Here is a 27,845-nt window from a genome sequence, read left to right as displayed (position 1 = left end):
TTTAAAATCCCACATTTTGATTACATAGAAATACATGATTCACTTTTCATGTATATCCAGTGTTTGAAAAAGAATACAACACATGTAACTTTGAAGTTGCCAAACAGCCTCTTCTCCAAGTTCACCAAACCACCACAAAGCCAGAGCCCTCTCTAACCCAAGTCTCTCTAACCTCATCAAAGAGAATTAATCAATCCAAAATAGTATTCCAACTTGTCAGAAGAGGATAGCATTTCCATGTAAGTACATAAGTCAAAAATCCCATGGATAGATTCTATGTCAAATTCTATGTTAGGTCAGAGTCTGTGGATTCACAGGATTTGAGGCAAGAGTTAGATTAAATCCATAGGCAAGGACTTTATCGGAGCATAAGGCACGTGGGAGTGCTTTAGCCCAAATGGTAAATGAATTCTCTAAGCTCAATGCAAATAAAAATATCTAAATATGGTTTTACATATCAATTGACATAATAGTTAAAAACTGTGTGCATGGAGAAGTGACAATGGAGTACAACCAAACACATGGTCTGACTTGTGCAGGCATTTTAATCATAGAACAATTTTAAAGGCCTCGTTTTAAAGGTAAAAAGGCTCCACATAGATCACTTCATCCTTTCCAAACCAAAGGGGAGAAAAAAAGTGAATAGGATAAATGTCACAAGAAACATCACTAAAGCCACTAACTGTATAAAGCACATACTTACTTGGCCTAAATTGTTTGAACTAGCCCTGGCCAAGAAAAGGTTTTAAGTACCCTACTGGGACAGATGCGAAGCGGCAACAATAGAAGCCACACTAATGCAATCCAGGTAACACAATCCTGTTTCAAAAACACGGGGAGGGCTAATTACAGCACTGCTGAGTCAAATTTCTTATACCATTGCAACCCACAGGAACAGGTCAAAATCAAGTGTTATTCAAACCACAGTCATATCAACCTTCTGTATCAAAGTCACAATTTAAAAACCAAGTGAAGAACTTAAAAGCTTAACCCGTTCACAAGCCAAGCGCGGTTCAGTGCGGGTGGTGAGGTAGGGTTTGTGTTATCAGCTTTAAATTATGTTTAGCTTGCATTTTAAAAAGAAACTTCAAAATTGGTACCTATTGCATCAGTTTATGTAAAGACTGAGAAATGGATCACTGCTAGAAAGCTAAAGCTGTTTTTTTCCTGTACCTGTTTTCTTCATTTTGCAGGAAACATATAACAGAAAGCATCCCTGGCTTTCAAAATTTAAAATGATTTGCAACTAGCAGTTTTGCATACTAGATAGTTAAACAAAATATTTCTGTAAACCTGCCATTAGCATCTTAACATCTCACTTTCCAGTACAATGAAAAATTCATGTGAATTTTGTAGCTTTCATGTCACTCAAAATGCCACTCTAACACCATGTTTATAGTGTTCAACTCTGCAGCACGCTTATAAAACACAGCTCTATATAGATTTCACTGGGGGGTTTTCCCCCCACACACTTTCCCTGGTATTACCTAACGCTCAGAGGAGATGAAAATATGCCCAGTTAAAATAAATAGAGATATCTTCTGAGATTTAAACATTCTCAGGATTACTTTTTACAGCTAATCAAAACATCTGCTATAAGCTTCCAATATATGCACTTTCTTACCACATTCAACCAAGAACTGTAAGACTGGGAGCTGGGATGAGCACAAGGCTCTGTGATGCCCCTGGACCGCTCTCCATGGGGGGCACCCAACACATCAAACCCCCCTCACTTTCTTTCATAAAATGGATGCATGGGCATGGAAGATACTTTAAATTTACTATAGCAAACATAACTGAGACAAGAATGCAAGGAGAAGCCCCCTGCTCTGTGCTCTCACCCCTGTATGTTTAGGTAGTTCCCTTCAGGGTCCCTCTATTCACAGATCAGCTCAAGGGTGTTCCTCTCCCCAGCTGATGACAGACACTTTCAGTGCTTCATGGTCATTTAACTCCTCTAGAGTAATGCTGCATAATAACCTGGTTATCACACACGGCTTTGCACAACGTATTTGGACAATTAAAAGGTAAAAATGGCTCTTTGGCTACCATTTTGCATAATTTGCAAGCACAGAAACCACACGTGGCTCAAAACAACTGAAATAGACGTTATTGTACTACAATGATTTACTCAGTGATGTCAGATTAACAATATGGATCTGTTTAAAAACACAATAATTAAGACAGGCAAAAATGAATTAATCAACTGACAATATAGTCAAAATAGTATTCCAACCAAAGAAAATAGGAGGGGAAAAAAACCTTACATTGCAGATCTATTTTCTTAACTGTTTTTATGCATAAATAAAAGCCTTAAAATGTAGATGGATTGCATCCAACAGAACTACAGTAGCTAAGTGATAATGATTCAAACATTTTTCAAATAAAAGTTAAATATTTATAAGCATCCAACCACATTTCATAAATCACAAACTATTATTATTTTATTCCTGAAGCTTCCCTGGCATAGCATGTGAATTGAGTCACAAAGTCAGAAAGAAAAATCTCCTCTTTATGCACATGAATCAGCTACAAGAGCTGGAGCCCTCCACAGAGCAGGGTGCTCCGTTATCCCTACGTTATCCTGCATATGGCCCTTCCAAGGCAATCCCAATTGCAAAGCACAACTAATTCAGTATCAAAAACAAAATTTCATCCGTATATACTCCTAATTCTTCCCCATTAGCAACACAGGGCAGGTGTTTCATTATAATGAGGAGAGGGAGGAAAAAAAAAATGGAAGGAAACAATAGCAGTCCTTACCTGTCAATTATCACTGGATCTGATGGAGTCTCATTTCTGTTGCCACAGCTTTTCTTGTCACAACAGCGGCTACAGAGCAAAAGCGAAAGGATTTAGTGCGACCATTACACTGTAAAATCATCATTACAAACATGGTAGGTTCAAATTGCCGGGTAGAGTTACCACGCTGGCCCTGCCTGGAAATCAGTCAAATGTAGTGGGTCACATATGGGTTAATTACTATGTTTAACTTCTTGCACAGCTGGTTAGCAACGGAAAATATAAAAAGAGAGGGGTTTTGCCCCCTTCACAAATAATAATTCAAGGATCGCCCAAAACAGGGAGACCTGCCTATTTGCAGCCTCTTTTCCATAGGGTTTAACAGTTGTCCCGCATATGCTGGCACACAAAATAAAGCAGATTTTTCCCTGCTGAGCCTGGTTTTTACATTTGCTTAACGCTTATGTTACACATCCACAAGATATTCCTGCTTCTACACAGCTCTCAGCTACTGGGAACCCCCCCCCCCTCCCCGAACTGCAAAAGCACAATTATTCTCCCTCTAAGAAACACTGGTGTTAATGGGGGAGCTAAAATGCAAGCGCCGTCAGCAGCAGCTTTTTATGCTCGAGCGTGCCTGTTTCCCCAAGTTTTCTGAGCATGTTAATGATCACTAATGCCATGGAGAGCACCGCTCCGGCGGCTGGTGCCCTGCGTCAGGTCAGAGACAAAGCAGGCATGTGAAATATAAGCTCCGTCTCCCAAAGCGCTGCTCCATGGCTGACCTCAAGGCTGGGATTCTTTTGAACTAGGGTGGCTCATTGTTCCCTAAGAGAAGTTAAATTGTTGTTTGTGATGATTCCTTGTCAGAGGTTATTGTCTGTAAGGAGCCATAAATATATTGCAGGTAAGTTCGTAGGCAATATACATGTTTATGCTCAGGGTGGGAATCCCTCCTGGTGCATGTAGGGCTCTGGCTGAGGGCTGTCCTGCTCTCCCCACCAGAGGAAGTCCCATCTTTACCCACAAGACCAAGTCCCAGCCAAAAAGTTGAACAAAGCCTTCAGCTTTCACCCACCCACCCGCTCCAGGGAGGAAACACCCAACTTGCAAGGAAAGCTCCTGTTTGTGCTGTCCCTTAACAGAAAATCCCTCACTGAAGTCAAGGCTTCAAAGAACTAAAAAAAAAAATAAAAAATAAAAAAATCAAGAAGCTCCTGACCTTCCCAAGCACTTCTTGGTCCCCAAGAACCTACTGGACCAAGCCTGGGCAGCTTCTGTAGGGTGAGGGCTGCAGGGACCCCATTCCATGGTGGCACCAAGTGACAGGCAGCGAGGACCATCCTGGCTGCTCTCCCTGGCCAGACCTGAGCACATCTCTCTGTTCAATAAACTTTCTGGTAAACCTCAACCACACACAATCAAATCTTTGGAAACCACCAAGCTTGTTCCCAATGGCATCCCAGGGATCTGCACATCACCCGTATTTCAGCGGCTGTCAGGAGCGACCACTGCTCACTCTCCCTCTTAGATGAACTATTTTCCTTTCCCCAGAAGGTGGAAGAACATCAGGGCAGGAAGAAGCCCTCAGAAATGCCACACTATATAAATAGCCCTATTGGAAGTATGACAAAGGTTCTCTTGTGTTGCTGAACAATAGAGTGAATAATATACAGTTACCCACCAAGATTAGCAATAAAGCAACTAACCACACTAAAGATAACAAAAAAGGGGCCTTTTACAAAAACAGCCTGTTTAAACATGGCTTAAAAAAAAATAATAATTTTGTTTTCAAAGAGAGGAAAATACATAATTCTTTTCACCGCAAAAAGCTTCAAGGCAACTATTCAGGGCTGAAACTTTTCACAGTTAACACATGTGCGGTATCTTCATTTCGGTGGAAGTTACATTGTTTGGCATTGCCAAAAAAAACTGCTTAATTTTACAGCACAATACCACAATTGATCTACCAGAAAATGCAACAGCCTTGGCACTCTGAAAGTATTAAAATTTAGGAAGGAATAAAATATGCTGTAGGTAAACAGTCATGTGGACGTTTGGGGGCTTTTTTGCCTATAAAAGGACTTGCCATTGGAGTGCAGCTAGAATGTGTGGGGTGAGAAAATTTACCCACAAACAAGGCAATAAAAACTGCTAATCATTTTTAAATGATTAAAATGTAATTAGAAACAGAGTTGGCACAAGTTAAGACAATGCAGTTCTTGTGACTGAAGCGAATCAGGGCTAGTCCTGACATTCTCCCAGCAGACTGGAGGGATAGAAATTGCCACACTTACTCAGGCAAGCAAAGGTTCCCAGGCTCCCAGCTCGAGATGGGCAGATACCACCATCCAAGCACCACCAGGCTCAGAGGTTGGCACCTTCCCGGGGCATTAACCCAGCAGGAGAGGTGGCCACAGGGCCCAGAGAGGGGAATGCCTCGATGTCAGCTCCTGCCACAAGCAGGATGGAGTCAGGCACTGACCACTGGTGACAACCCCAGCTTTGAGAGTGGGGGAAACACTTCACTGCTCAGCAAGTGGCCCCTTGATTTGGGTAGGGCTTCCCAAATGTTGACCCCAGTAGCCCCAGTGGTATTAGGAGACCCCTTGATCACCATTTGAGGGTGATGTGGGAGGGCTGCACGGCTGGCACGTCCCATCATCTGGTGGCTCTCTGGCATGAAAGGAGGTCCCAAATGTTCCTTCATGTTCTAGATAATTGCAGGTTAAACCTGAGTTTGTCTGTTGCATTTTTGCTCCCCCAAAAGCAGAACTCAAGGCCTCTTCACTCTAGCTTTTCTAGAATTAAAACATGCAAACCCTGAGTTTCAGACCTGTTTAAAAGTGCTTTTAATTCAATTTGCCTCAAAAGCTTTGGCTTTTAGTGCCTACTTAACACTTGGAAACAAGTTCCTAAATATTCAGCACCCTTTCTCCTTTTCCTGAAAGAATTTTAAAATTACCAGGAGCTTCTCCAAGCCACCCAGAAATCGTCCAGCTCCCAGTAAGGCTCTATGAAAGAGCAGAGAATGCCACCTCTTTGCAGCCAGGAGGACGAGGACTTGTCTTTGCTATTCTTCCATGACACCTCTCCCCAGATGGGTCAAGGAGCCACAACTCACACAAAATGCCACATTGGCCCACAGAAAAAGCCTATGAAAATTGATTTGTTTTGGGATCTGCTTGTTTTTAAAACAAGTAGTCCTTGATAGTGATGCAGCCTCTCATCACAGCTTCCTCCAGCTCCTGCAACCCAGATCTACCCCCCTGCTATTGCCATCCTCACGGCTCATGCCCAAGCCCCACACCATCCCCATCTTGCCCCTTCTGAGGCTTCTCTTTCCCCTGGCCACCACTATCCCCAGCTTCCACTGCTGCCTTTGTCCTCACTCCAACCCTCTTGGGACCTGCTGCCCTCCTGTCTTCTCTCTGCATAGCTTCCTCTTCCTTGTGCTGGAAGATCTCTACCTGCACTGCCTGGCCCCACTGCGGGCACACAGGAGATGGTCTCTGCACCCCCGTATCTGCCACCCCCCCAGTGCTCCCGTCCCCACCCTGGGGTGGTGGCCGGAGCATCCCCGCGCGAGGAGCCCTGCTTTGTGTGTCTGCGCTCGGCCTTTCCGTGGGGACAATGAACAATGAGAAATTACGGGGCCGTGGCACGTGGCCAGCAAAGCAAAGGCGACTTTCCGATCCTCAGCTGCCAGGCTCTAACAAGTCGTCAGCGAGTCCGCGTGGGAGATTTTGCAGAAGGTCCCCAGCGAGGTGTGTTTCCTCCCGCAGATGATGCGCTCAGGACAACCCCTGCCCCAAACAGGCTCCTCACCCTGAAGCGTGGAGGTACAGGACCCTCTTGCCAAAATAGCTGTAGGATCTTGTTTTAAACAGACAAAACCCATATTTTACTCCAACCTCATTCTCAGAAATCACTGAACCATTTTAGCTAAAACTTTCCAAAGAAAGTCAGCCTGAGGCTGACACCCTGCAAAGGATATTTCAGCCAGAACAGTTTAAGTTTGGCAAAGCTGTAAGCCACTGAAGGTTTCATAATGGAAATTGTTGAGGCAATATTAACTATAGATGTCCCTCCCCATACTGCCTACAATACTAATAAATTCCACTGAGGCTGTGAATTCTCCCCAGCTATTAACATTTCGCCAACTGTGTAGATTTTTATATTTGACAAAACACAATGAAATCCTTTGAAATTAACAGCTACCTGAAGCAAACCTCAGCTCCACTTTCATACCACAGCCAGGACTCTCCTATACATTTGAATTCTTTGTCTCCTCTGTGCCATAGCTGTAGTACACTATAAATACCCAGCTTTGTCACATAAATGCAAAGTTTTATTGTGCAGTTAGCCTTGATAGAAAGCACTGCTGAAAGTTGTTTAGAAATTAAATATCTAAAACAAGCTATTTTAAAATACAGAGCCCTCACTATTTCATGTCTGAAATGAAGAAATTTCATCTTAGGGAGAGCAAGCTGTCTTTCACACCATATGGCTAATGGTAGTGCATAGCAATTAGCTGGGCTGATTAATGGGGAACAGACTCTAATTTTATGCTTATAATTGAGGCTGCATTTGCACCCCTGGTGCAAATTCAGCACATCCCAACTTCCACTTACAACAGGCAAGAAATCAAGAGAAACAGAATGGTGTGGAGAGAGAGGGGTTTTTTCCCTTCTAGACCCCTAAAGAGCATCAGATTTGCAATTTAAAAGCATGTTAGCAGCACAATAGATGACAGATTTGTGCAATAGGGTCAAGCGGCCTGGTAAACAAACAGCACCCTCTTACACACATATAGGCAGCAAAGGAAATGGATAATATCTAATATGAGCTATAAGAAATTTGAATATGTCTCCCCCACCCCATCAGGCACACAACATTTGCCTACTATGGTCAGTTGTTTTTTTTTTTCTACTCCTTCACCTTACAGTTATGAAACACAAAGCAAAGACTAGCACTAAATAAATAGAAGGAGAATAAAGCTTCTGATCCAGTGAATTTTAAGAACAAAGAAAGAGCAAAGTGCTTTAATAAAGGGAATGACTGCACGTCTTTCCACGTTCCCAGAACAGAAATAATTTTGTCTCAGTCAAAATATATTGAACGGCTGTAAATCTGTAATGCAGGTATTTGGTCTTCTACTTAAAACTCAGCCCACTATATAAAGTTTTGATTTACTTCATCCACTTTATGTTTCTAAAGTATTTGTGAGAAAATTAATGCATCAAAGTAGGTTGTTCTGGCTCAGTGAGTAATTCCTACCTCCAAACTTTGCTGGTTAAGGATCAGGAGGGTACATCACTCAGGACTAACAACATTCAAACCCTGACGCTGCAGGCACTTGAGCATGTGCTTAATTTTACTCACATGCCCAGTGTCCACGTCTCACTGGTTTGGTACAGGAGAAAAGCAAAAGGCACTTCAGCCTTATCAAGTCAGGGGCCTCCTTTAATATTTCCATGAATTGTTCCTAGCTAGGTATCCAGAGTCAAAGTGGTGCTAATTGGGCCAATGAATTTTAGGGCAATTAAAAGTTGTCTGGGTGACAGACGTGACTGGGTTTCCATTTGGAAAAGGAGAACTGGCCAGGACTCTTCAGCAAAGCAACACTGCAGCTCTGAGCAGCAGAAGCTGAGGCACCTCTTGGAGACACCCATCTGCTGGGATTGTTCTGGAGCTCTAATGGGTTGTCTTTGGCTTCCTGAAAGAAGCCAAACCTACTGAATGAAGCAGGCTAGAAAAACGCAACACGAAAGCTAAAATCCCCCAAAATCCTGCAAGGAAAATTTTGGGGAGGCTGTGCAGGGTTTCACCCAGGCTGGCAGAGCAAGGAGAGAAGCTTCTTCCCTGTTGGCATCACAGGGTGCCACCTCCAGCAAGGTTTTATCAGGAGGAGATGTCATGGAGGATGAAAACATGCAGATCCCAAGAATGAAAAAACAGCCAAAAAATAATAATTAAAAAAAAAAAAATCAGCCATCAGAGAAATTTTCATCTGAATATTTTGCCAAAGACTCTCCCCTGCAAGGAAACCCTCATCCAAGTTTATTCTCTTAGAAGTGGGTACTAGTTTTTACCCTCAAGTTACTCCTTTTTAGTAAATGTGTTTTGCAAAAGTTACAACGCATGCAATGGCATTTTTACAGTCTTAAAACAACTGATTGTAACAATGAGCTTATGCAAGAATGCCTCATCTTCCACCAGGGAATTATTTTCTGCCATCGAACAACATGTAACAAATGATTTTTTCAGACATGCAAAAAACACCCACTAACTTTATTGAGACTGAGAGGTCAAGCTCTCCAAGGTGTCTGAGGGGTCTGGGGGAAGATGCTGCTTTCTCTGTGGTAAAAAGGAAGTAGAAGAGGCTTCACCTATTTCAATCAGCCAGAACAGAGAAGGAAGCAGCTGCAGAAGTTTGGGGGAGAAGATATTTGACTGTCCTGAATGTAAGCCACCAACCCCAGGCAGGGCAAGAGAGCACAGGGCAGAGCCAATCTGCATGGGGAAGTTTAAAGAAAATCAAGATGAAGAAATCTTTTTCATGGAGGAGCATCACCTGCTCCACTCCATCCGAGCAAGGACCTCAAGTGAGCAGCAACCAGGACAAAAAAGCCTCCTCACCTCACGCCTTAATGTGCATCCAGAAAAAAAAAACACACACACACACACACAAAAAAACCTATTTTGTCATTTTACTGAGGAGTTTTTGTTGGGAATTGGGGGCAGAGACATTTATTGCTAGAAGACTGTAATAGACTGTTAATTTTGGTGAGGAGACCTTTTGCAAGCTACAGTGTCTAAATGAAAACCAGCAGCGTTCTGTTAAGAATAACTCTTTATAAATAATTGAAAACTAGTGTGACGACTGAGACCTTGCTGCTAATTACACACACCGAACTGTGTTATTTTGGGATTGTTTAATGCAAGAAAGATAAATTTAAGTCCGAAAATAGCTGCAGGTTCAACCTAGATTTTGAGAGACAGATTCATCTTCTCATCACTAATTAAGTGCAAGCGGGGTATTTCTTACCTGCACATTATTTCATGCGTGAGCAGAACTCGGCACATTTCTGGGTTCTTGTCTTGGCCTTCATATACTATCGCCTAGAAACAAAACACAATTTTCAGTTGTGCATCAGGTTGAGTTTGGAGAAAATAAAAATGCATCACAGTAAGCGAAGGCATAGCTGGAGCTTCAAAGCAAGGCACGGGCTAAAGAGACCACGGTGTCTCCACAGAACCTGCTCCAAGACTTGCAGCTGGAAAAAACACAAGCTGAGTACAGCTAAATTCCCTCCTCTCTGTTGCACATCTCTTGAGCAGTGTGTAGGATGGGTTTTTTTAGTAGTCAAGACAACCACAATTTTCTTTTCAATTCAGAATAAAATATAAACCTAATAGCATTAAAAGGGAAAAAAAAAAAAAAGGGAAAAAAAACTCAGCAAGGCTTGGTATACTTCGGGTCCTATTCATTAAAAAAAAAAAAAGGGACAAAAAAGAGAGAGCTCATGCATTTTTAATTACAAAAGCTGCACAGCCCAGGCATTTTCCTGGTAGCTCCTGAGAAAACGCCTGGGCCTGATTCTTCCCTTGAACCTCGTGATCCACCACTTTCCAGAGAGCACCTCTGGAGTTACAGGGATATAAATAAGTGAGGAGCAGGCCCTACCAGAGCAGAGGAGACCAAAACAAACAGAGGATCAACCGACTTCAGAAATTTGACTCTGAGACAGCACGGGGAAAATCCTTTAAGCTAAAACTGTGGAAAGACAGTTATTCACATTTCAAGAAGAGTCTACTTTTGCTCCCACCAGCAGAACCAGCGATGAGGGATCGGCATTGCACACTAACTAGGTTAGTGCTCACAGCCCCTGTGGGACAGGGTTGCTATCTCATCCCAACAGAGTTATGTTCTCCAACCACCTCTGGTCCCAGGCACAAGACCCCCAGCAGTAAAACAAGAGTGAAAAGAAGCTTCCTTTGCAACAACATCTTTAGACAGCACTATGGTTCCTAAATCTTTTAGGGTGCCATTCCAGAGCTGGGATCAGAGTCCCAGCCTTGGAGGGATGACCACCACTCCTGCATGTGAGCATCAGCGCTACCCTTGAGCTTGGTGTGACCTTTTCAGCCTTGAAAACACAGACTTTAAAAGATGAAACTCAGGGAAAAAAAAATCTGCAGGTAAAATGACCTCTGTTATGGGTATCCCTAAAGCTAATGATAAAATAGATATTGAAATTTAATGAGCATGCTAGATGGATGAAATAAATTCTAAGGAATGAGACCACTTTGAAATTGAAGTGTGGAAAACACTGACAGAAAAATAAGTTACCTTAATACAGGATGAATTAGGATCATATGAACTGTTGCCCATCCCTTACAAATATAACCTACTAAAGGAAAGAGGTGTTGTACCTCCAGAGGGGGCAAAAATCTCAAGACACACAAATCTGAAGAAGCATGAGCTGACTTTCAATACCATTTAAATAGTAACACACAATATTAATATTATGCATTACAAAATGATTTAATAATTCCATAAACAGTATCAGGAATGGGTCTGTGTTACCTTACCTTTGCTAGTTTTAATTTTTTAGTTTCAGTTTTGCATTCCTCTAAAACCTGAGAGCCAGTGAGGTTGGGGTTTCACTGCTGATAAAACAGAAGCCTCCACTGTCATTGCCACTAATTGGCACAGAGTTTCACCTGATTTCTGCCCCCTCGTTTCCAGCAGTGAGGCACAACACCTGTGAACCCAGCATTCCTGTGAAGAGGACACATGGAAAGTCTCCCCAGCACAGATATCAACAACCCCCTGACCTCAGCTGGGACCCCACCTTGAGGCACTTCCCCCTCAGTGCCCAAAAGAGCTACAAACAGTTTGCAAGAAGCCTTGTAAAGTGGCATTACAGTCATCCCTGTGTTGTAGCAGGAGATGGAACAAATTCAGAAGATCTTCATTTCCAGCATTAAAGGGGAAGATGGGAGAAGCATCTTCCAGCCAAAACCAGAGAATCAAAGTAACTGGCTGACACCTGGTGGGGTTGATCAGTGGGGACATGGCAAAGACTCCAGAAAACCCCAAATCAGGTTTCACCTGGTAGTGGGACAGGCCAAGGCAAGGAGGAAGCTGATGGCACTTTTCGGACTTCATCAACAGTTAAAGAATAATTGGCCTCTGAGAATGCAGAGCAAGGGGGAAAGAGCAGATCTGCCCCCGAGGCTTTTAGTGGGGACGAGCATCTCCAGTTCCTCATCACCTCCAGGCAATCACAGTGTGACATAGGGTAGCAGGGCCTGAGAGAGGGCTGCCGGACATGCCTTGTTCTTCTCACACTCTTAAATCTTAAAATAAATTTACCCAGTATGGGTTGTCTTGTTGCCAGTGGGCCAAGGAAGCACTAGAAATTACAAACCAGAACACAAAATTTACATTCCTTTCTTCCTCTCCCTTTCCTCCTCTCCCCTTCCTGCTGCTGTGCTTACTTAACCTCCAGGTACCCACTCAAATAACTCAACTAAATAGCAATAATGAACGGGCAGAGTCAACACCGTGGTACATAATCACCTTGTCTGTTGTGTTTAGCATCAGTGATCCCTTCTTTGCGTGCATGACACTCTTCTGCCTTCCTCTACATTAAGGATTTGCTTTTCACTTTATTTGCATTCAATTATCCAAGTTGTACCCGTGCACATTTTGTTTTCTCCGCGTTCAGCGCAGCTACTCCCGCATACCCTGTTCCTGCAGGAATTTCTAGGAAATTCTAGGAAGCGGGAGGACTTGCTGAGTTAATTTCTGAGCAGCTCATCCCCATCTCCCTCTCCCGTGTCCCAATTCACTTGTGCGAGCGGGTGTGTAAAGCACCAACTGTTTACTCCCATGAACGGCTGCCCCAGAGCACGGCAGATACTCGACCGCCTCGCAAACCGCGCCGCTCTGAAGCATTAATTCTACAATTAGTTTCAAAAGGGAAACAGGAACTGCTAAAGTTTCAGATCGTTAGAGCTGCCAGAAGTATTTTTACAGGAAGGGTCTACTACGTTACTGTTGCAAAAATGGTTAACTCCCGGATTTGAAAAGCTACTTCTCTTAACAAAAATATTTTAATTTTTTTATTTTTTAATTTATTTTTTTAAAGTTCAGGCCTTAAAACAGGATGACTGTGTCGGGATTCCCTGTCACACCAGCATCGTCGTGATTTTGTCAAATGGGGATCACATTAATGAGAGATAAAGTGAAAGTTACAGTGCATAAACTTAGACCACAGCAGAGCTAAAAATAAGCCTGCAAATACACATTAGGGTTGCACAACAGAACACCAGCAGAGGAAATGCAAAATTATAGACTTTGTTTTTTTCTTTTTGTTTACTTTGTGTAGTTTTAACTTGGTGTTGTTTCATAAGCATTTGAAAACAGCTTTTCTACTCCTGAGCAACTTAAACATTTTCCCACAAAATTCATCTTCCATTTTGCAAGTAGTTATTCACCCAAGTAACCTTTCTACAAGAAGTCCCAGCGTGTAACAATCACTCATGCACAAGCGGATTTCAAAATCAGGTCCCGAAAAATAGGTGTCAAAAATATAAAATTTCCTCACTTCCACGTAAACAAAAGCTGCATAAAAAGTTAAATTAAATGCAATTCGCTGCTTGCCAGCAAATAAAAATTCCTAAATTGGGCACGTCGCAGTCAAGTGCGTCCAACGATTTGCCTAAACTTTTCAGCGACAGAGCACACTATAAAAAAAAAATTTTAAAAAATTAAAGATAAAAGGAAGGAGAGTAATATAAAAGTCAAGACTACGGTTCTCATATAATCCACTTTTTCCCCAATAAAGACAGCAGGATAAAGCAATAAAAGAGTTGATGAATAATTTGGAAAAATATAGAGCCAGATTTTGTCCTTAACCATTCCTGACTAAATCCAGATTTGTGCTGGTACAACTGAGGGCACAATCATCTTGTGGTGTCGGTTTGCCAGTCAAGCAATCCTGCTTTCGGAACTGGACGAAAAACAATCTTGAAGGAATGAGATCATGGTCATTATATTACTCAGTTATGTCATGGCCTTGATTTTAAAAGAGTAAGAGAAGGAGAGAAATCACCAACATGCATCTAAACCCACTTGCTTTCAAATTCCTCGGCTGCTTCACAAAACAAAGTATATCCTTTACAGAAATAAAGGAGAAGGAAAAACTCATTAAAATTAGGGTCTTTTCCAAAACAGAACTAAAATGATTTGGAATGACATATATATGGCCATACACACAGGGAGAAAATAAAACCCTGGCCCCACCGAATTCAATAGGCGCTTTGCAATTGACTTCAGATGGGCCAGAGTCTCACCCAGGGAGGATTAGGCTTGTATCCACTATATATCTACACAGAAAATACTGTGAATTACATTTATTTGGCTTCAAATCTTTAACCCTTAGTTACCCGAGGTTTTACCCCTTCCCCCAGCAAAATTTCAACTCATCCCAGTGAGGTTTATCCCAGACAAGCAGAGGAGTGCTGGTCCCGGGGCGAGGACAGGGAGTTCTTGCTCTGCCTCTCAACGCACAATTCAGAAGCATCTAATTATTTTATCCAGTCTCTCTCTGCCTTTGATTCACAGCCTGCTTATCGACGTATTCACACGAATTAAATAAATTTATCTCTCCTAATATGTTCATTTTTAATGGTTTTCAAACATTCACATGGAAACAGCTCTAGCGTAAATATCCCAGAACAAATGGCTGTATATTATACAGGAGGGAGCAGTTGGGCTGCCAGACTGGGAATGCACCAGGCCATCTGGCTCAGGCAGTCTCTCCAAAATCCTCAGCTTTGTTTTCACCCTCAGACTCCAAACAACACATTTTCCACTGTGATGAGTTTACATTTTCCCAAACACAGGTCCTGATCATGCATGCAAATTCCAAACTTCTCCATTCCTCTCTGTACAAGAAAATTAAAATCACCTGCGTTTCTGACATCTCACCAAAGGCACAAGAAAGCTGCTAAAATCTGGTGCAATGTAAACTTTCCCTGTCACAGGGGTTAGGTTTTGTTTTATGTTTGTGTGAAATTTCTCTGAGTCTGCTGAGGCTCCTCTGAACTTATTGATAACATTTTTTTTTCCCATGCATGTAGCTGCTAGAGAAGGGCCATGCCATGCACAGAATAGGAGCTGATCAAATATCTGCAGACATCAGAGAATGACAGAGAAGTCAACAGAAAAACTATTTGCATCCGGAGTTATAGTACTGAAAAAAAAAAGCAAAATATAAACAGAGTTTAAGATTTTTGACTCATGAGGACTCTTAGAAATAGACAATAGCAATCGAGCAAAACTTATGATTCTTAAGATGCCTGAGCCATATTAGCATCCGTTATATCTTATGGATGAGAACGGCTGAAGGAAAAATGGGTGGGGAAGAAGTATTTCAGATTTATTTCCTCCATCTTTCTTAATAGTGAAATATCTCAACTTTATGAAAATACAGCCAAAGAAATAGAAGGCACCTCTTCTCCATAAATATATTAAAATCCTTAGACTTGCCTAAAAACTCCGGTTTTATTAGAGCAAACATATTTCACATTTTGCAGGCAATTTCAAAATGCATCATTGTTAGAGCCAGACCTACTGCGGGAGGAGCTGCTGCTTTACGGAAAGCAACAGCTATAAAGTTTGGGATCCTACAGGGTTTTGAACACATTAGGAATGTGATCCTGACATAAAATGAGGTGCCAATATAACGTAAAACAAAAATTTAATTAAGCCAGTTTTGACAATGAATGTTGTTACCCAAACTGAAAAAAAAGAACTTCCCCACCACATGAATGATTTGTGTGTAGTATTTACAATTTTTAAGGGATGGGGACACATTTTAAGACCGCTGAAAGCCAAGTAATTCCTGTCTCGCCCAGCACTTCTCCGTGGCCACCACCAAAGGCCAAGCGCGTCATCCCAAATGCAACTCAAAATGATGCACTTTGAACCAATCCTGCCTGGGTGTCCCGTTTGGAAGTCCCACAGCCCACATTCCCAAGGAGTGTACGAGCAGCTGAAGCTCATGTTTTGGGGTAGAGCCTGCACAGTTCACCCTACAGCCCAGATCTGCCCTGGGATGCAGCTTACAACAAAACTCTTGGTTACTTCAGTAGCGCCACTCTCCAGCCCCGCTTCCCGTCCTGCTCCACAGCTGACAGAGAACACACACACGGGCACCAGGACGTGTGGATCCCTCTGTTCCACCCATGACAGGACTCCTGCTCTGAGTTTCTTAGCTGGGCACAACCACATGAACTTATACAGATCAAGAACACTTAGGAGAAGGAACACCTACCCTTTGTTACATACACAGCCCTCAGCACAGCCAAGCCCTGCCTACCTGCTGGTAGAATACATGCTGCTGATGGGACATTCACGTTAAATCTCTGAGCAGCAATCCTATGTACAGAAATCTAGGTCTGATTTGCTTTTATCTTACTTAACTTACTAATCTGCAACCATACAAAACCTTGCAATTTGTAACTGTGAGATAAAGAGAATACATATAAATCTGATGTGTCCATATTTAAAAAAAAATAATATAAAAAAAGCCACAGATACTTTCCTGTATGATCTGGGGAACCTAGCTCATTCAACCTTTGCTTCTGTGGGATTTTTAATTTGCCACCAGAAACCTCAGAGTAGCTGTAATTTTAGTCTGGGAATTCACAATTATCGAGTGTGTGAATGTGTGTGTGTGAGGACTGAGAAGATACTTGCCAGCTGAAACGTGTACGCTTCTGCAACAGTTTCATTTAAAAGTAATCATTTCATTATCCAATTTGTTCTGAGCGTCGTGCATTAAAATACTACACCTTCAAGTAGACTGACAATATATATTTAACTTTCATTAAAAATTAAAGAATTTTCAGACAGTCTTTGCAATATTTAATTACAGTTTGATGATTTGAAAGTTACTTGAGAATCTTCTATATAATTCACTGTCATAAAATATAAATGATATATTCAACATTTGGGTGAGCTTCTGTCATGTGTTGTACTTCACTTCCTAATAAGCATTCAGTAACCAACGCGATCCCATCTCTGCAATAATTTCACTTTTAAAAAGAAAGAATTAAAACAGAAGAAGGAGAATTTAGCGTCCGGCCCCCCAAAAAAATCAGAGCGACGCATGCCATAGTTTTGACATGACAATGCCCTATTTTTCATAAGCAATTATAGTCATGCCTAAAGAAATTGTATGCATGAAATTAATACGTAAGCAAACATGTTTGTGTCTAAAACAGCCTTTCGCTCCCTGTTTTCTAATCTAAGTTCAGAGAGCTTTTGTTCTCAAATCCCCACTTCTCAAACCCGCCGCACTTTCCCCAAAATCTGTAATTTGCACTAACTTTGTTTTTCTAAGACTTCCTGAAATCAGAGATATTTTTTTTTCCTTCTTCTTCATTGTGAGCGTGCTTTAAAGCTACACGGTAGGTTTTACAAATAAACTGTATCTCGGGGATTTTTTTCCCCTTTCTCTCCAAAGACCCTCTGATGACTTGATAATAATGAGAGACCAAGAGGTCAAACAGTGCCTTAGGATGAACTCTTCATATGCAAGATGCCTTTGTTAAGAAAATTATTTTGAATCCATTGCTCTCCATGAGTCCAGGGCTCTGTTTTCAACAGGATTAGGAGCAGAGACTTCTGCATTTCCGTAACATAGGAAAGCTTTTTAAAGATAATATTTATTGATAGTCTCTCTCACACTGTCTACACTGAAATACACAAGCTCCAAAAGGACTGAAAAGAGTTCATCTATCAGGAAGATTTTGTTGCTTTTAACAAAAACTAACCAATTTATGACTGAAAAACAAAGAATGACAGCAAACACTTTCCAGGGTTTTTTTATGAAGAAGGGTATGTTGCTGCTGTTTTAATTCCTACAGGGAATGGGCTCTGTTTGGAAGGGTACAGCGTAACAGAGTTCAGATGCACAGTGGATTGTCTAGCAAAATTCGTCCAAGTTCCTTTTTTCTTTTTTTCTTTTTTTTTTTTTTTTTTTTTCTGTTGAAAGACAGTCTTCAATAGCAGGAAGAGATGTTTTGGGACCATCAAAGAGAGTTTTGTAAAACAAACTCAGCCCTTAGAGCTTTATGTTTTTATGTTTTACTATAGAAAAGAAACCCAAATACAAGCCAAGAGTTTTGTGTCTACAGACAACACAGAGGGATTGACTTTTCCTATCGGTACAAAAAAAACCCCTTAATGTTTTTCTTAAATAAAATTTAAGAATTTTCTTTAACAAGTAAAACAGATTAGGAGGGGAAGAAACATATTTTAAGGATGAAAAGGCTTAAAAGCGATCCCAACTATTTGAAAGAAACATATTCTATGAGGAACATATTCTGACAGGAGCAGAAGAAAAAGCCAGAGTAGCAATTAAAAAAAAAAAAATTAAAAAAAGAGAGAGAAAGAATCGATTTGTTCAGATAGTACCTTTGTAACAATACTGGTTTTAAACAGAAAAGTATTTTTTACAGGTATGCACGCACGTTATTACTCTGTTTGGGAGAATAAAGTGCAAGCGTAAAATGAGGATTAATTCCACTGACAATCCCTGCTGTCCTCCCGAGTCCGACAGCGAGCTCGCTGCTCCCCGCGCCGCGATTCGGGAACTATTCCGACATGCAAACGTGTCACGATACAATCGCTCCTCCTTTAACCCACGGACCCGGCGGCAGCGCAAAGAACGGACGGACCGACAGAGCCCCGCGCCGGGGCAGCGGCTTGTGCCGGCGGCGCTCGGGGGCTGGCGGAGGCCGGAGGTTAATTCTTATTAATTAAGCGGCAAATCCAGCCCCAGCCCTGGCTGGGATGGCTGGAGGGTCGCCTGTATTTTTCTCCTCCAGCCCGGCGGCAGGCAGGGGTCCCGCGGGGACTCTCCGCGCCGCCCCGCAGCCCCGACGCCGCAGAGCGGGGAGCGCGGCCGTGTCCGCGGGAGGTGGCGGCCCCTTCCCTTCCCTTCCCGACCGGGGCAGAGCCGCTCCGCCGCGGGGGCGGGTTTCGGCTCCGCGGGCCGCCCCGCCGCGCTCCCGGGGGCCGCCCCGACGGCTGCCACCCCCCCGGCACCCCCCTCCTCCGCGGGCTTTCCGCAGCACCCACCTGCTTGGTCATGGAGTCGATGAGCCGCACGTAGAAATCCTGCTCCGTCCGGATCCCTGAAACAAGGCAGAGGCGTGAGAAGCGGGGCAGCGCGCCTGGGCTCGCCCGAGGGCTCGGGCCCGCCAGGGCCGCCCGTGTCCCCGCAGCGCCCCGGTGCCGAGTGTGGGGGTGCGCGGAGCGGAGGGGAGCCGGGGCAGCGGCTCCCCGGCCTCTGGTGGGTTCTGAAGCCGCAGAGGCGGCGGGGGGCGACGGGGCTGACACCAGGGGCTCCCAGCCCTTACCATTGCTGTAGAGCAGCTGCAGGCGGTAGTGGATCCCGTTGTTGGTCTTTTCACTGTTGGCTTCCTGATGTCAAAGGGAGTGCGGGAGGACGGAGGAAAAAGGAAAAGAGTATCAATGAAGTTTCTCCATCATTCGCGCGCCGGGTGCCCCCGGGGCTGGACGGGGAAGCTTTCAGCCCTCTCTTCTGCCCCGGGCATAATGAGGGATCAGGGGACACCCCCTCCCCGTCCGCCCTCTGGGACAGGGGAAGAGTGAGGCGCCCGGGAGGCGGCGGTGGCTCCCGGGACGAGCCGACGCCGCGGCCCCGGGGGAGCGGAGCAGAGAGGAGGGCCCGGGAGAGGCCGCCGAGCCCCTGCGGGGCACAAGGCTACTCACCTTCTCCTTCTCCACGAAGCCCACGAAGGCAGTGCGTTCGATCTCCACGGGCTGCCCCTGCCGGTCGTACAGAGCCAGGACGAAGTGGAAAAAGTTGGACTTCCTCAGGTTGGAAGGCGGCTGTTTCTCGAAGTGAGCCCGGGCCAGACCCACTCCGCTGGGACCAGAAACATGCGAGTTAGCAGCAGCCCCGACGACGCGGCCTCACGTCCCCCGAGCCGACTCCCAGGCCCGTTCCTTCCCCCTCCGGGACCCGGCTGGGCCCCCCCCGGGGCTTAGCATCTTCCCCTCCCTCGAGTCGCCCCAGAGCTTTTCCCTCCGGGCGCAGGGAAAGGCTCAAGCTCCGAACCCCACGGAGCCCCGACCCCATCCCGCCCTGAAGCGATCCCGAGGCCCCCAGCAGCCCCCCCGGCCCCGGTACCCACCAGCCCTCCCCAGGGGCCGTGCCCGCCCGCAGCCGGCCCTGCATGGCGGCGGAGCCGCGCTCAGCGCCGCCGGCGCGTTGCCCCGTGGAGCAGCATCGGTCCTGCCACTTCTCAAACTCGGCTCGGAGCTGTCACCCCAGCGCCCATGTGCCTTATCTTGCAGCCTCAGTCCTGTGAGCCTTTCCTCCCGCGCCGGAGCGGTGGGTAAACACCGAGCCCAGGAGACAACTTGAAATGTTTCAGGGTTGTCCCTGCAGAAACTTTCCCTTCCTTAGAGGGCTCCAAAGGGAGGGGTGCGGGGCGAGGTGGGAGACACAGGGAGATGTCAACATTAAACTGATGCCGGCTGATGCCGGCTCCCGGGCTCAGGCTGCGAATCCAGCATCAGGGTTTGGTTCGTGCTTTTTTTTTTTTTTTTTCGCGGGGAAGAGGATGGGAAGAAAGAGAAATAAGAGAGAAAGCGAGGCTGGGTGCAGCTTCGCCAAAACCACCTCCTATTTGGAGTGACTTCTTTTTAAAAAATCTAAGATGAGTGACAGTGGTTTTACTAAGGGGATTAAAATTAAATTTCTCCTGGAGAAAGCTTTGCAAACTCCCTGCTTATCGGAGGAAAAGAAAAGGAGCTGCTGATTGTGACGAGGATAGGAAAGCGAGGTAGAGAAATATACTTTGGATACATCCGTGCACAACTCGCTGCTTATCGGAGGAGGAAAGTGTCATTTGGAGATCTCAAGACTAAATCAGCAGCAAACATAGTTTTGAAAACTCCTTCCTCCGAGCGAACACAAGGGGCCAGAGAGATGAAACCCACCTATCCGTACCTAGCGAAACTCGCTGCTTCCTTTATTATTGTTATCATTATTTAATAAAAAGTCATTCCTACGGGACAACAGGGATAAATATTTAACTGGCGACATCTACGCGAAACTCACTGCTGGTAGCAGAGCTGCAGGGCAAGGTTTTTGTTGGCGCGGGGGGGGGGGAAGGCGCTGCCCGCGGGGAGCAGCGCTGCGGGCGGGGAGCGCCCCGGGGCGCGGAGCGGAGCGGGCGCGGAGCCTGCCTACCTCTGAGCGGCCGTGCTGGCGTCCAGGACGCCGGCTCCCTGCATCCACGTCCGCACCGCGTTCATCCCCGCGCCGAGGGGCTCTTCCTTCATGCTGCTCCCACTCCGCTGGATGCTTTCCTGAATCCCAAACATGAATCAGAAACAACAGCGCAAATCTTCCTTCTTTACTCGAAATTTTAAAAAGTGATAAAATCGCCAGGCGGACTGTTATATGTGGGTTTTTTTGATTTCTCTCCTTTTTCTCTCTCTGCAGCTGATCTCTGGAATCAAAGCAAGTCGGAGAAAGCAATCACAGGCACGGACATTAAAACAAAAAAAAAAATCCAGAGGCAATCAGAGCCCGGTTTTGCTGCTGCTGTTTGCTGCTTGTGCAGTTTGTTTGGGTGCTTGGAGGGGCTGGTGGGGTGCTGGGGGCTGGTCGCAGCGCTCACAAGCCGGAGGAGTACTTGAAGTCCCTTTTGTATGAAGACACCCCTCGGATGGCAGCAGGAAAAAAAAAAAATCTCAGATGGCAGTTTAAGAAACAATAGGACGAACGGGAGCTGCGGCAGGCTCTGCTACATCAAGTGTCATTTTCCAGTGACAAGAGAGGCAAGTCCCCCCCCCCTTCTCCCCTCTCTCTTTTCTTTCTTTCTTTTCTCCCTCTTTCTTCTCTCCTCTCCCAGCCGAAGCGCTCTCCGCTCCTCTCCTCTCTCCTCCCTCCTCCAGCCGTGCAGGAAGCGAGTTGCCGGAGCCGGGCGCACGCCGGGAAAGGGAGCGAGAGGGGCGCACCCGCGGCGGCGGCGGCGCGGACGGACGGCCGGAGGGAGACCCTGGGGCTCCCCGTGCCCCCTCCCTCTCCCGCAGCGCCGGGCGGACTCGCCGTCTCTCCCTATGGGAGCCACTTTGACTGTCCCCGCCGCCGAACACGAGCCCCGCAGCCCCGGCGGGCGGGGGGCGGTGCCGCTGCGGACACGCCCCCTCATTTGCATCGCGTCACCGCCCCGCCCCCGCCGCGCCGCCGCCAATGGGTGCCCGCGAGTCGCCGCGGCGGGGGCGGGGCCGCACCTCCTCATTAGCATAGCCCCGCCCAGCCGGCCCGGCCGACCCGCGGGGAAGTTGCCCCGGACCCCCCCGGGGCGGGGGGACCGACACGGGCACGGCCGCGCCTTTGTTCGGCGGCGGTGGGGCTCGGGGTTCACCGGGGGGGACACAGAGGGGCTCGTTCCCAGAGTGCCTGGGGCCGGCCCTCGCCGTGAGGGCTCCGCGCTCCTCGCCCCCGCACAGCCCGCACCGCCCGCACCGCCGGCACAGCCCCAACGCGGCACCGCGAAGTGCGAGGGTGGTCGAACCATCCCCGCTCCCCTGGGGATCCCCCGCCAGCGCCAGGCTGCCGACCCCGACTGCCCGAAGCTGGGGATGCCCCGCGCCCGCCGGCCCCTGCCCCGCCGGCCGTGCCCGCTCTGCCCGAGCCCGGGGAGGAGAGGCCGCCCCTCGCAGCGGGGTTATCCCTGCTGGAAACACGCGTGGGGGGAAACTTCCCCGCCGCAAATCCCCGCTGGACCCTCGCCGCTCGCCCTGGCTCCTGCTCCGCTCCCGGGAACGCTGCGCTGCTCTGCGGCACAAGCACCCGATTTCCGAACAGGACGGTTCGCAGAGAAAGTTCCTTCTTTTTGGTTTGGCTTTTTTTTTTTTTTTCCTAGGAAGTCCGATTTTTGTTTTCCTAGGGAAAATAACAATAGTAGTAAAACCAATTCCTGCCCTCGCTAGGGAAGAGCCGGGCTGGCTGCGCGGCGGCGGAGCGGGCGCGGTCCCGCACCTCTCCGCGGGCTCCCCGACCTGCCGCCCGCCTCTCTCCCCGCATCACCCTCCAACCTTTCCCCGCGCAACTCGTTCCCGTGAGCCCGGGATCTGGCCTCTGTCACGGGCTCTTGCCGCCGATGGGAGCTCGCTGTGCCGGCTGAATGGGTTATGCCTCCCCAAACACTGCCGTGCCCATCTTTGCGCGTATAATGAAACAAAACTCCGTGCATCCCGGCAAGCCGGGCGACTCGCTCTCTCCAGGGCAATGTCACACCGCAGAGGCTTGAGGGGGATTCCCTGACCCGTTGTGTGGAGGGTAATCTCTGAAGTGTCTGCGTTATCTCTGAATTGCTCCGGTGTCCATCTATCCCCCCACTCCGTGCTCCGAGGTGCGGGAGATGCTGCCCCGGGAGCGGCGGGCGGCTCCCACCCGCCCCTTCAAGGGGCTGCAGAGCTCCGTGAAGGGAGCAGGCTGCCCGAAGCCCAGCTAAGGGCCCGGAGAACAGCCAGCCTCAGTGCGACACGCTCTGAGCACCGCTATACAGTTCCAGAGGCACCCCTAAGGCAGCCCGATAACTGTATAGGACCCTGTCCCAGCCACCTGTACATCACTTGGTGTGATACAGCCACCTGAGCCCACAGCTAAGCCTCGGGCAGAGAGCTCTCCCTCCAAATCAGGCACAGAGCCCGTTGCCAGCACCTCACTGGCGCTGAGAAACTGCGCCCGATCATTGGCTTTAGGAGAGTCCACACACAAAACATCCCCATCCCAAGCTTGCTGTGATCCCACACAGGAACTCTCACAGACAGCAAGTTTTCACATTCCCTGAAGATGATATTTGAATCTTCTCATAATGCTACTGTGTCATATCGCAGGGATACGTGGAAGAACACGGACATACTGCCGCACATGAATATTTACACCATAGGTATTGCATAGGAGCAGTTTGGCTCCTGCAGTGCTCCAGTTTATTGGTCTTCCTCCGGCTGCTGCTGTATCAGTTGTATCATATCCAGCCTAAATGCCTCCATGGTGAGATACATTTTGCAATTAAAAGCTATTTGCACCTGCACTGATTACTCCTTTCCCAGGGCAGGGATCTGCCCAGGGAGGAATAATGCATTTGAATCAATATACCGAGCAGTTGGCAGATTTTGCCCTTCAAATCTGTTCAGGGGATCAGGGGACCGTTTCCATGCGTTTTCCTGGATGCTGAAAGGAACAGCATCCCAGCAGCAGTGTGAGGGCACCTCCACCGGGCAGGGACAGCCAGCCACGACATTAAGAGTGACAAGTTCTCCACTGCTTTCCTCCTTATAGAAGATTTGTGCCTCTGTGTCCAACACACAGGAAGGTCTGGGAGTCTCCTGCTGAACGCTGGGGGAGATATCCCACCTGGGGCTTACGGATGTTCTCAAAGCCAGCGACTAATTGCTACCGGGACGAAAGAGTTAAACACTGGCTCGACCCCCGCTGGAGGAGTGTGAAAGAAAAGCAGAGGGAAACAGGGAGGAGGTGAGAAAGTCAGGATTTTGGGGGTAAAAAAAAAAAAAAAAAGGGGGGGGAGAAAGTGAAAAAAAAAACCTAAAATAAAGTAAAATTTAAAAAAAGAGCTGTCACCAGGCAAGAAGACTTCTGTGCTCCATCCACCCTGCAGAGGCCAACCCTGCGTACTGAGGCTTTGATTTTTAAAGAATTCCCAGTTGCTTTTAGCACTCACTTTCTACCCCCTGCCTGAATCTGCTCTCTGGACCACTATGGTCTGACTGTAGCAGCACACAGACCACTGTCAGGCTGGTTATGAGGCCGGAGCATATTCATGTGGAAAGCTGGGTCTGTCCTTTCCTCAGCACGGCAAATGGAGCTGGAAGACACTCCTCAGCCCGCCACAGGGGAGTCCTCAGTGGACTGGCTGGGACTCGGCATTTAACTGTTTTGCTGCAGAAGGAAATTTGGGCACGTTGCAGCGAGGTTTCCCTGCAAGCCCGAGTTAAATGCTCTCAACGTTCAAGGCGGAATAAAACACACACAGACTTGCAGGCTGCGATTTTCTCCCAGGGGTGAGCAAACGCTCCGCTCCCAAAGCAAGCGAGAACCACGCAGTTGAGCCGTGGATTTTGCCCAGCAACACAAAGTCATGAGCTGTGATTTTGCAGTACAGGCAAGAGCTGTTTACAGACAGGACCTGGACATGGTCACAGTTTCCCCAGTCATCACAGATAGCGGGGATGGGGAAACGTTGAGATCCAAATGTCAGTGAAAGGGAACAGAGGAGGTAAAGGCTTGTCCTATGTAGAAGAAAACAGGGCTCCTGGGGAACAACTGGCTTTGAGGCCTTTGAAGAAGGGGGCCATGGAAGGAGGCCTCACTCCAGAGGACAAACACAAACTCTACGAAGCTGGAGACAGAAAGCCCAGAGCACAGGAGTCTCTCTTGCATAGGAAAAGGCCTCTTCCCTGCCCTGATGCTGTTTCCAAGTGAGCCCAAGGCCCCTCTCGCCTCTGACCTGGAGTTTATCCAGGACAACTCCCTCCTGCTGCCTCCAGTCCCTGCGCTCCCAGCACTGAGGGGACAGTCAGGCCTCACTTCCCTCTGCCCAGACTCCAAAGGAGGGAAGAAGTAGTTGGAAGTGGGAATTTCTGAGAGAAAAGCCTTCTGCTCCCTCCTCTCTGACCTTTGCAGCTGGATGAGGTTCTCCCAAAGGGATCACGCTCCTTCCTGCCCTTCTTGGGAGAAGGCAGATGAACAACAGACTCGTAACGATGGGGGGAAAGGGAAAAGCAGCCTCTCTTCTCAAGGTGGGACCAAAAGCAAAGCACTGGGGTCCTGAACACATACCTGCACTTTTCTGAGGGTTTGGGAACAGTTCACTTATAGCCTCCCCAGCAAAAATGCTTTCCATATGGATTTATCCTGTTTTGATACAAAGATTTCCCGTCCACAGATAAACCCAGTATCTGTCCTGGGAAGTGATGATGGCACTGTTTAGGTACTTGGGGTGTTTTATTCCTCCTACCTGGCTTGCTCCTGGGGAGAAGGACAAGACTAGAAAAAGGCTCAGAGGATTAGGATATGATGCTCTGCCTGTCCTGTTCAGGAGGAAGGAGACTGGATGCCTCTGTCAGGTGGTGGTGACAGCACCCCACTTTTACCCCAGCTGCCATGAAGAAGCAGTAGAGGGCAACCTGGATGGAAAGGCTCATCAAGGAGCTTTCCTCTTCTTGCCTTCCTTGAGGGATTAGGGATTCCCAGGTTGCCCCCAGGCTAAGATGGGGTGTTGGGGCTCTTCCTCCAGGTCGGGGTTAACTCCTGCGAGTCGGAAACAGCGAGGTGCTGAGGGGACCATTTGCCCACCGACCTTCAAGAGCCGGAGGAGAAGGTGGGACCCACCTCTGGGAGCCTGGGGGTGGAGGGGTGCAGGACCCTGGGGCAGGGCGGGCAGGGGGGTTGTCAGACAGCAGCAAGAGCCCGGCAGAATGAACCCTCTCCCAGGAACTCGTCAGAAGGAAGGCGGGAGGATTACGACGCCCCCAAGCTCAACCGCCCCATTACTACCCGGGGCAGCAGCGCCCCACGGCAACTCCCCGGGAGCATGGCGGGGGGGGTCGAGCAGAGCTGCGGAGTCACGTCGGGGCGAGCCCTGCGCGGGGCTGCAGGAGCGGGGCAGGGGAGGGAAGCCCAGCTCGGCTCCCGCTCCGCAGAGGGTCGGGGGGTCCCCGCGGTGCCCCCGCGGCCGAGCCCGGACCCCCGGGGGCGGTGCCGGGGCCGCGCCGCGTGCCCACGGCTCCTCCTGGCGGCCAAGCGGGGAATCGCGCCCGGCGGCGCAGCGGGCACGGGGCATCCCGGGGGGACCCGTCCTGGCGGCCCAGCTGACGGGAAAAGGGAACACTGCCCCTACAAGGGCGGAGCGCCCTCCACTTTCACCAGTTAAGTGCAGACGAAATCTGTTTCCTTAGTACTGTGGGCCTGTCGGAGTGGATGCTCCGAGGGCTGGAGCACCTCTCCTGTGAGGACAGGCTGGGAAAGTTGGGGTTGTTCAGGCTTAGTGCTTAAAGGGGGCTTGGAAAAAAAAAAAAAAAAAAAAGAAAGAATTACTTTTTACACAGGCAGATAGTGATAGGACAAGGGGGAATGGTTTTAAACTAAAAGAGGGGGAATTAGATTAGATGACAGGAGGAAATTCTTTACTCAGAGGTGTGTGAGGCACTGGAACAGGTTACCTAGAGAAGTTGTGGATGCCCAGTCCCTGGAAGTGTTCTAGACCAGGCTGGATGGGGGCCCTGGGCAACCTGATCTAGTGGATGGCATCCTGCCCATGGCAGGGGGATTGGAACAAGATGATCTTCAAGGTTGCTTCCAACCCAAACCATTCTGTGATTCTAGGATATGCTGGTGGAAATGGCACTATGTTATAGACAACTGCAGATTTTTGATCCCTACAGTACTCACACAAGCTTGCAATACCAGTTTATGCTGGCAGGCACTGGACAAATTATGTTTCTTTTATCACACAGAACCTTGCTATGATTTTTACATTGTCAGTTCAGCAAAGCATGTAAACATATAATCAACTGCTATTGGCTTCAGGGAGATGTAAGAGCATGTCTACAATCGAAGAGCGAAGGGAGAAACCCAGAGGTGTGCACTCCCTCCCTCTGAGAGGGGGAGTTTAAGCTTATTACATGGAATGGATTTAAATATACACTAAAGTTGTCACACACTTTGCTGAATGAAGACTGAATATTATCAGAAGTATTTATGTGACTCTGGAATCTGCATCTCCTTTTAAACACTTACATAAACTGTGAGGACTTCGCTTCTTGGGATTTCAACTTAAAAATGCACAAGCTCCTTTGAAGGATGCCCTCCAAAATCTCAGGCTATTCCATCAAATTGGGGAATTAAAGATTCAATTCTTGGTAGGTTGTAAGCATTACGTTTTCTATGTCTAGGACCGGATTGCTCAGGATTTGGCTGTTCTTTTTGTGCTGACCATTTTGAAAC

General features: G+C 47.4%; 1 protein-coding gene across 8 annotated transcripts in view; it reads right to left on the bottom strand.

Moving 5' to 3' along the window:
* EBF1 (EBF transcription factor 1) overlaps window positions 1-21,824 on the bottom strand; it is a 272,939-nt gene extending 251,115 nt beyond the window's left edge. For all 8 annotated transcript variants that reach the window (XM_032703203.1, XM_032703204.1, XM_032703205.1 and 5 more), the window contains exons 1-6: window positions 21,057-21,824; window positions 19,568-19,724; window positions 19,192-19,255; window positions 18,911-18,966; window positions 9,794-9,867; window positions 2,764-2,832 (exon numbers count right to left, since the gene is read on the bottom strand). In XM_032703203.1, the coding sequence (XP_032559094.1) occupies window positions 2,764-2,832; window positions 9,794-9,867; window positions 18,911-18,966; window positions 19,192-19,255; window positions 19,568-19,724; window positions 21,057-21,190 (554 nt within the window). In that variant the 5' untranslated portion in view covers window positions 21,191-21,824. The remainder of the gene's footprint in view (window positions 1-2,763; window positions 2,833-9,793; window positions 9,868-18,910; window positions 18,967-19,191; window positions 19,256-19,567; window positions 19,725-21,056) is intronic.
* Window positions 21,825-27,845: the final 6,021 nt, after the last annotated feature.

The sequence above is a fragment of the Chiroxiphia lanceolata genome, chromosome 15 (assembly GCF_009829145.1).
Source record: "Chiroxiphia lanceolata isolate bChiLan1 chromosome 15, bChiLan1.pri, whole genome shotgun sequence".
Lineage (NCBI taxonomy): Eukaryota > Metazoa > Chordata > Aves > Passeriformes > Pipridae > Chiroxiphia > Chiroxiphia lanceolata.
Note: the sequence above shows the minus strand (reverse complement) of the source record. Positions and strands in the feature narration are given on the sequence as shown.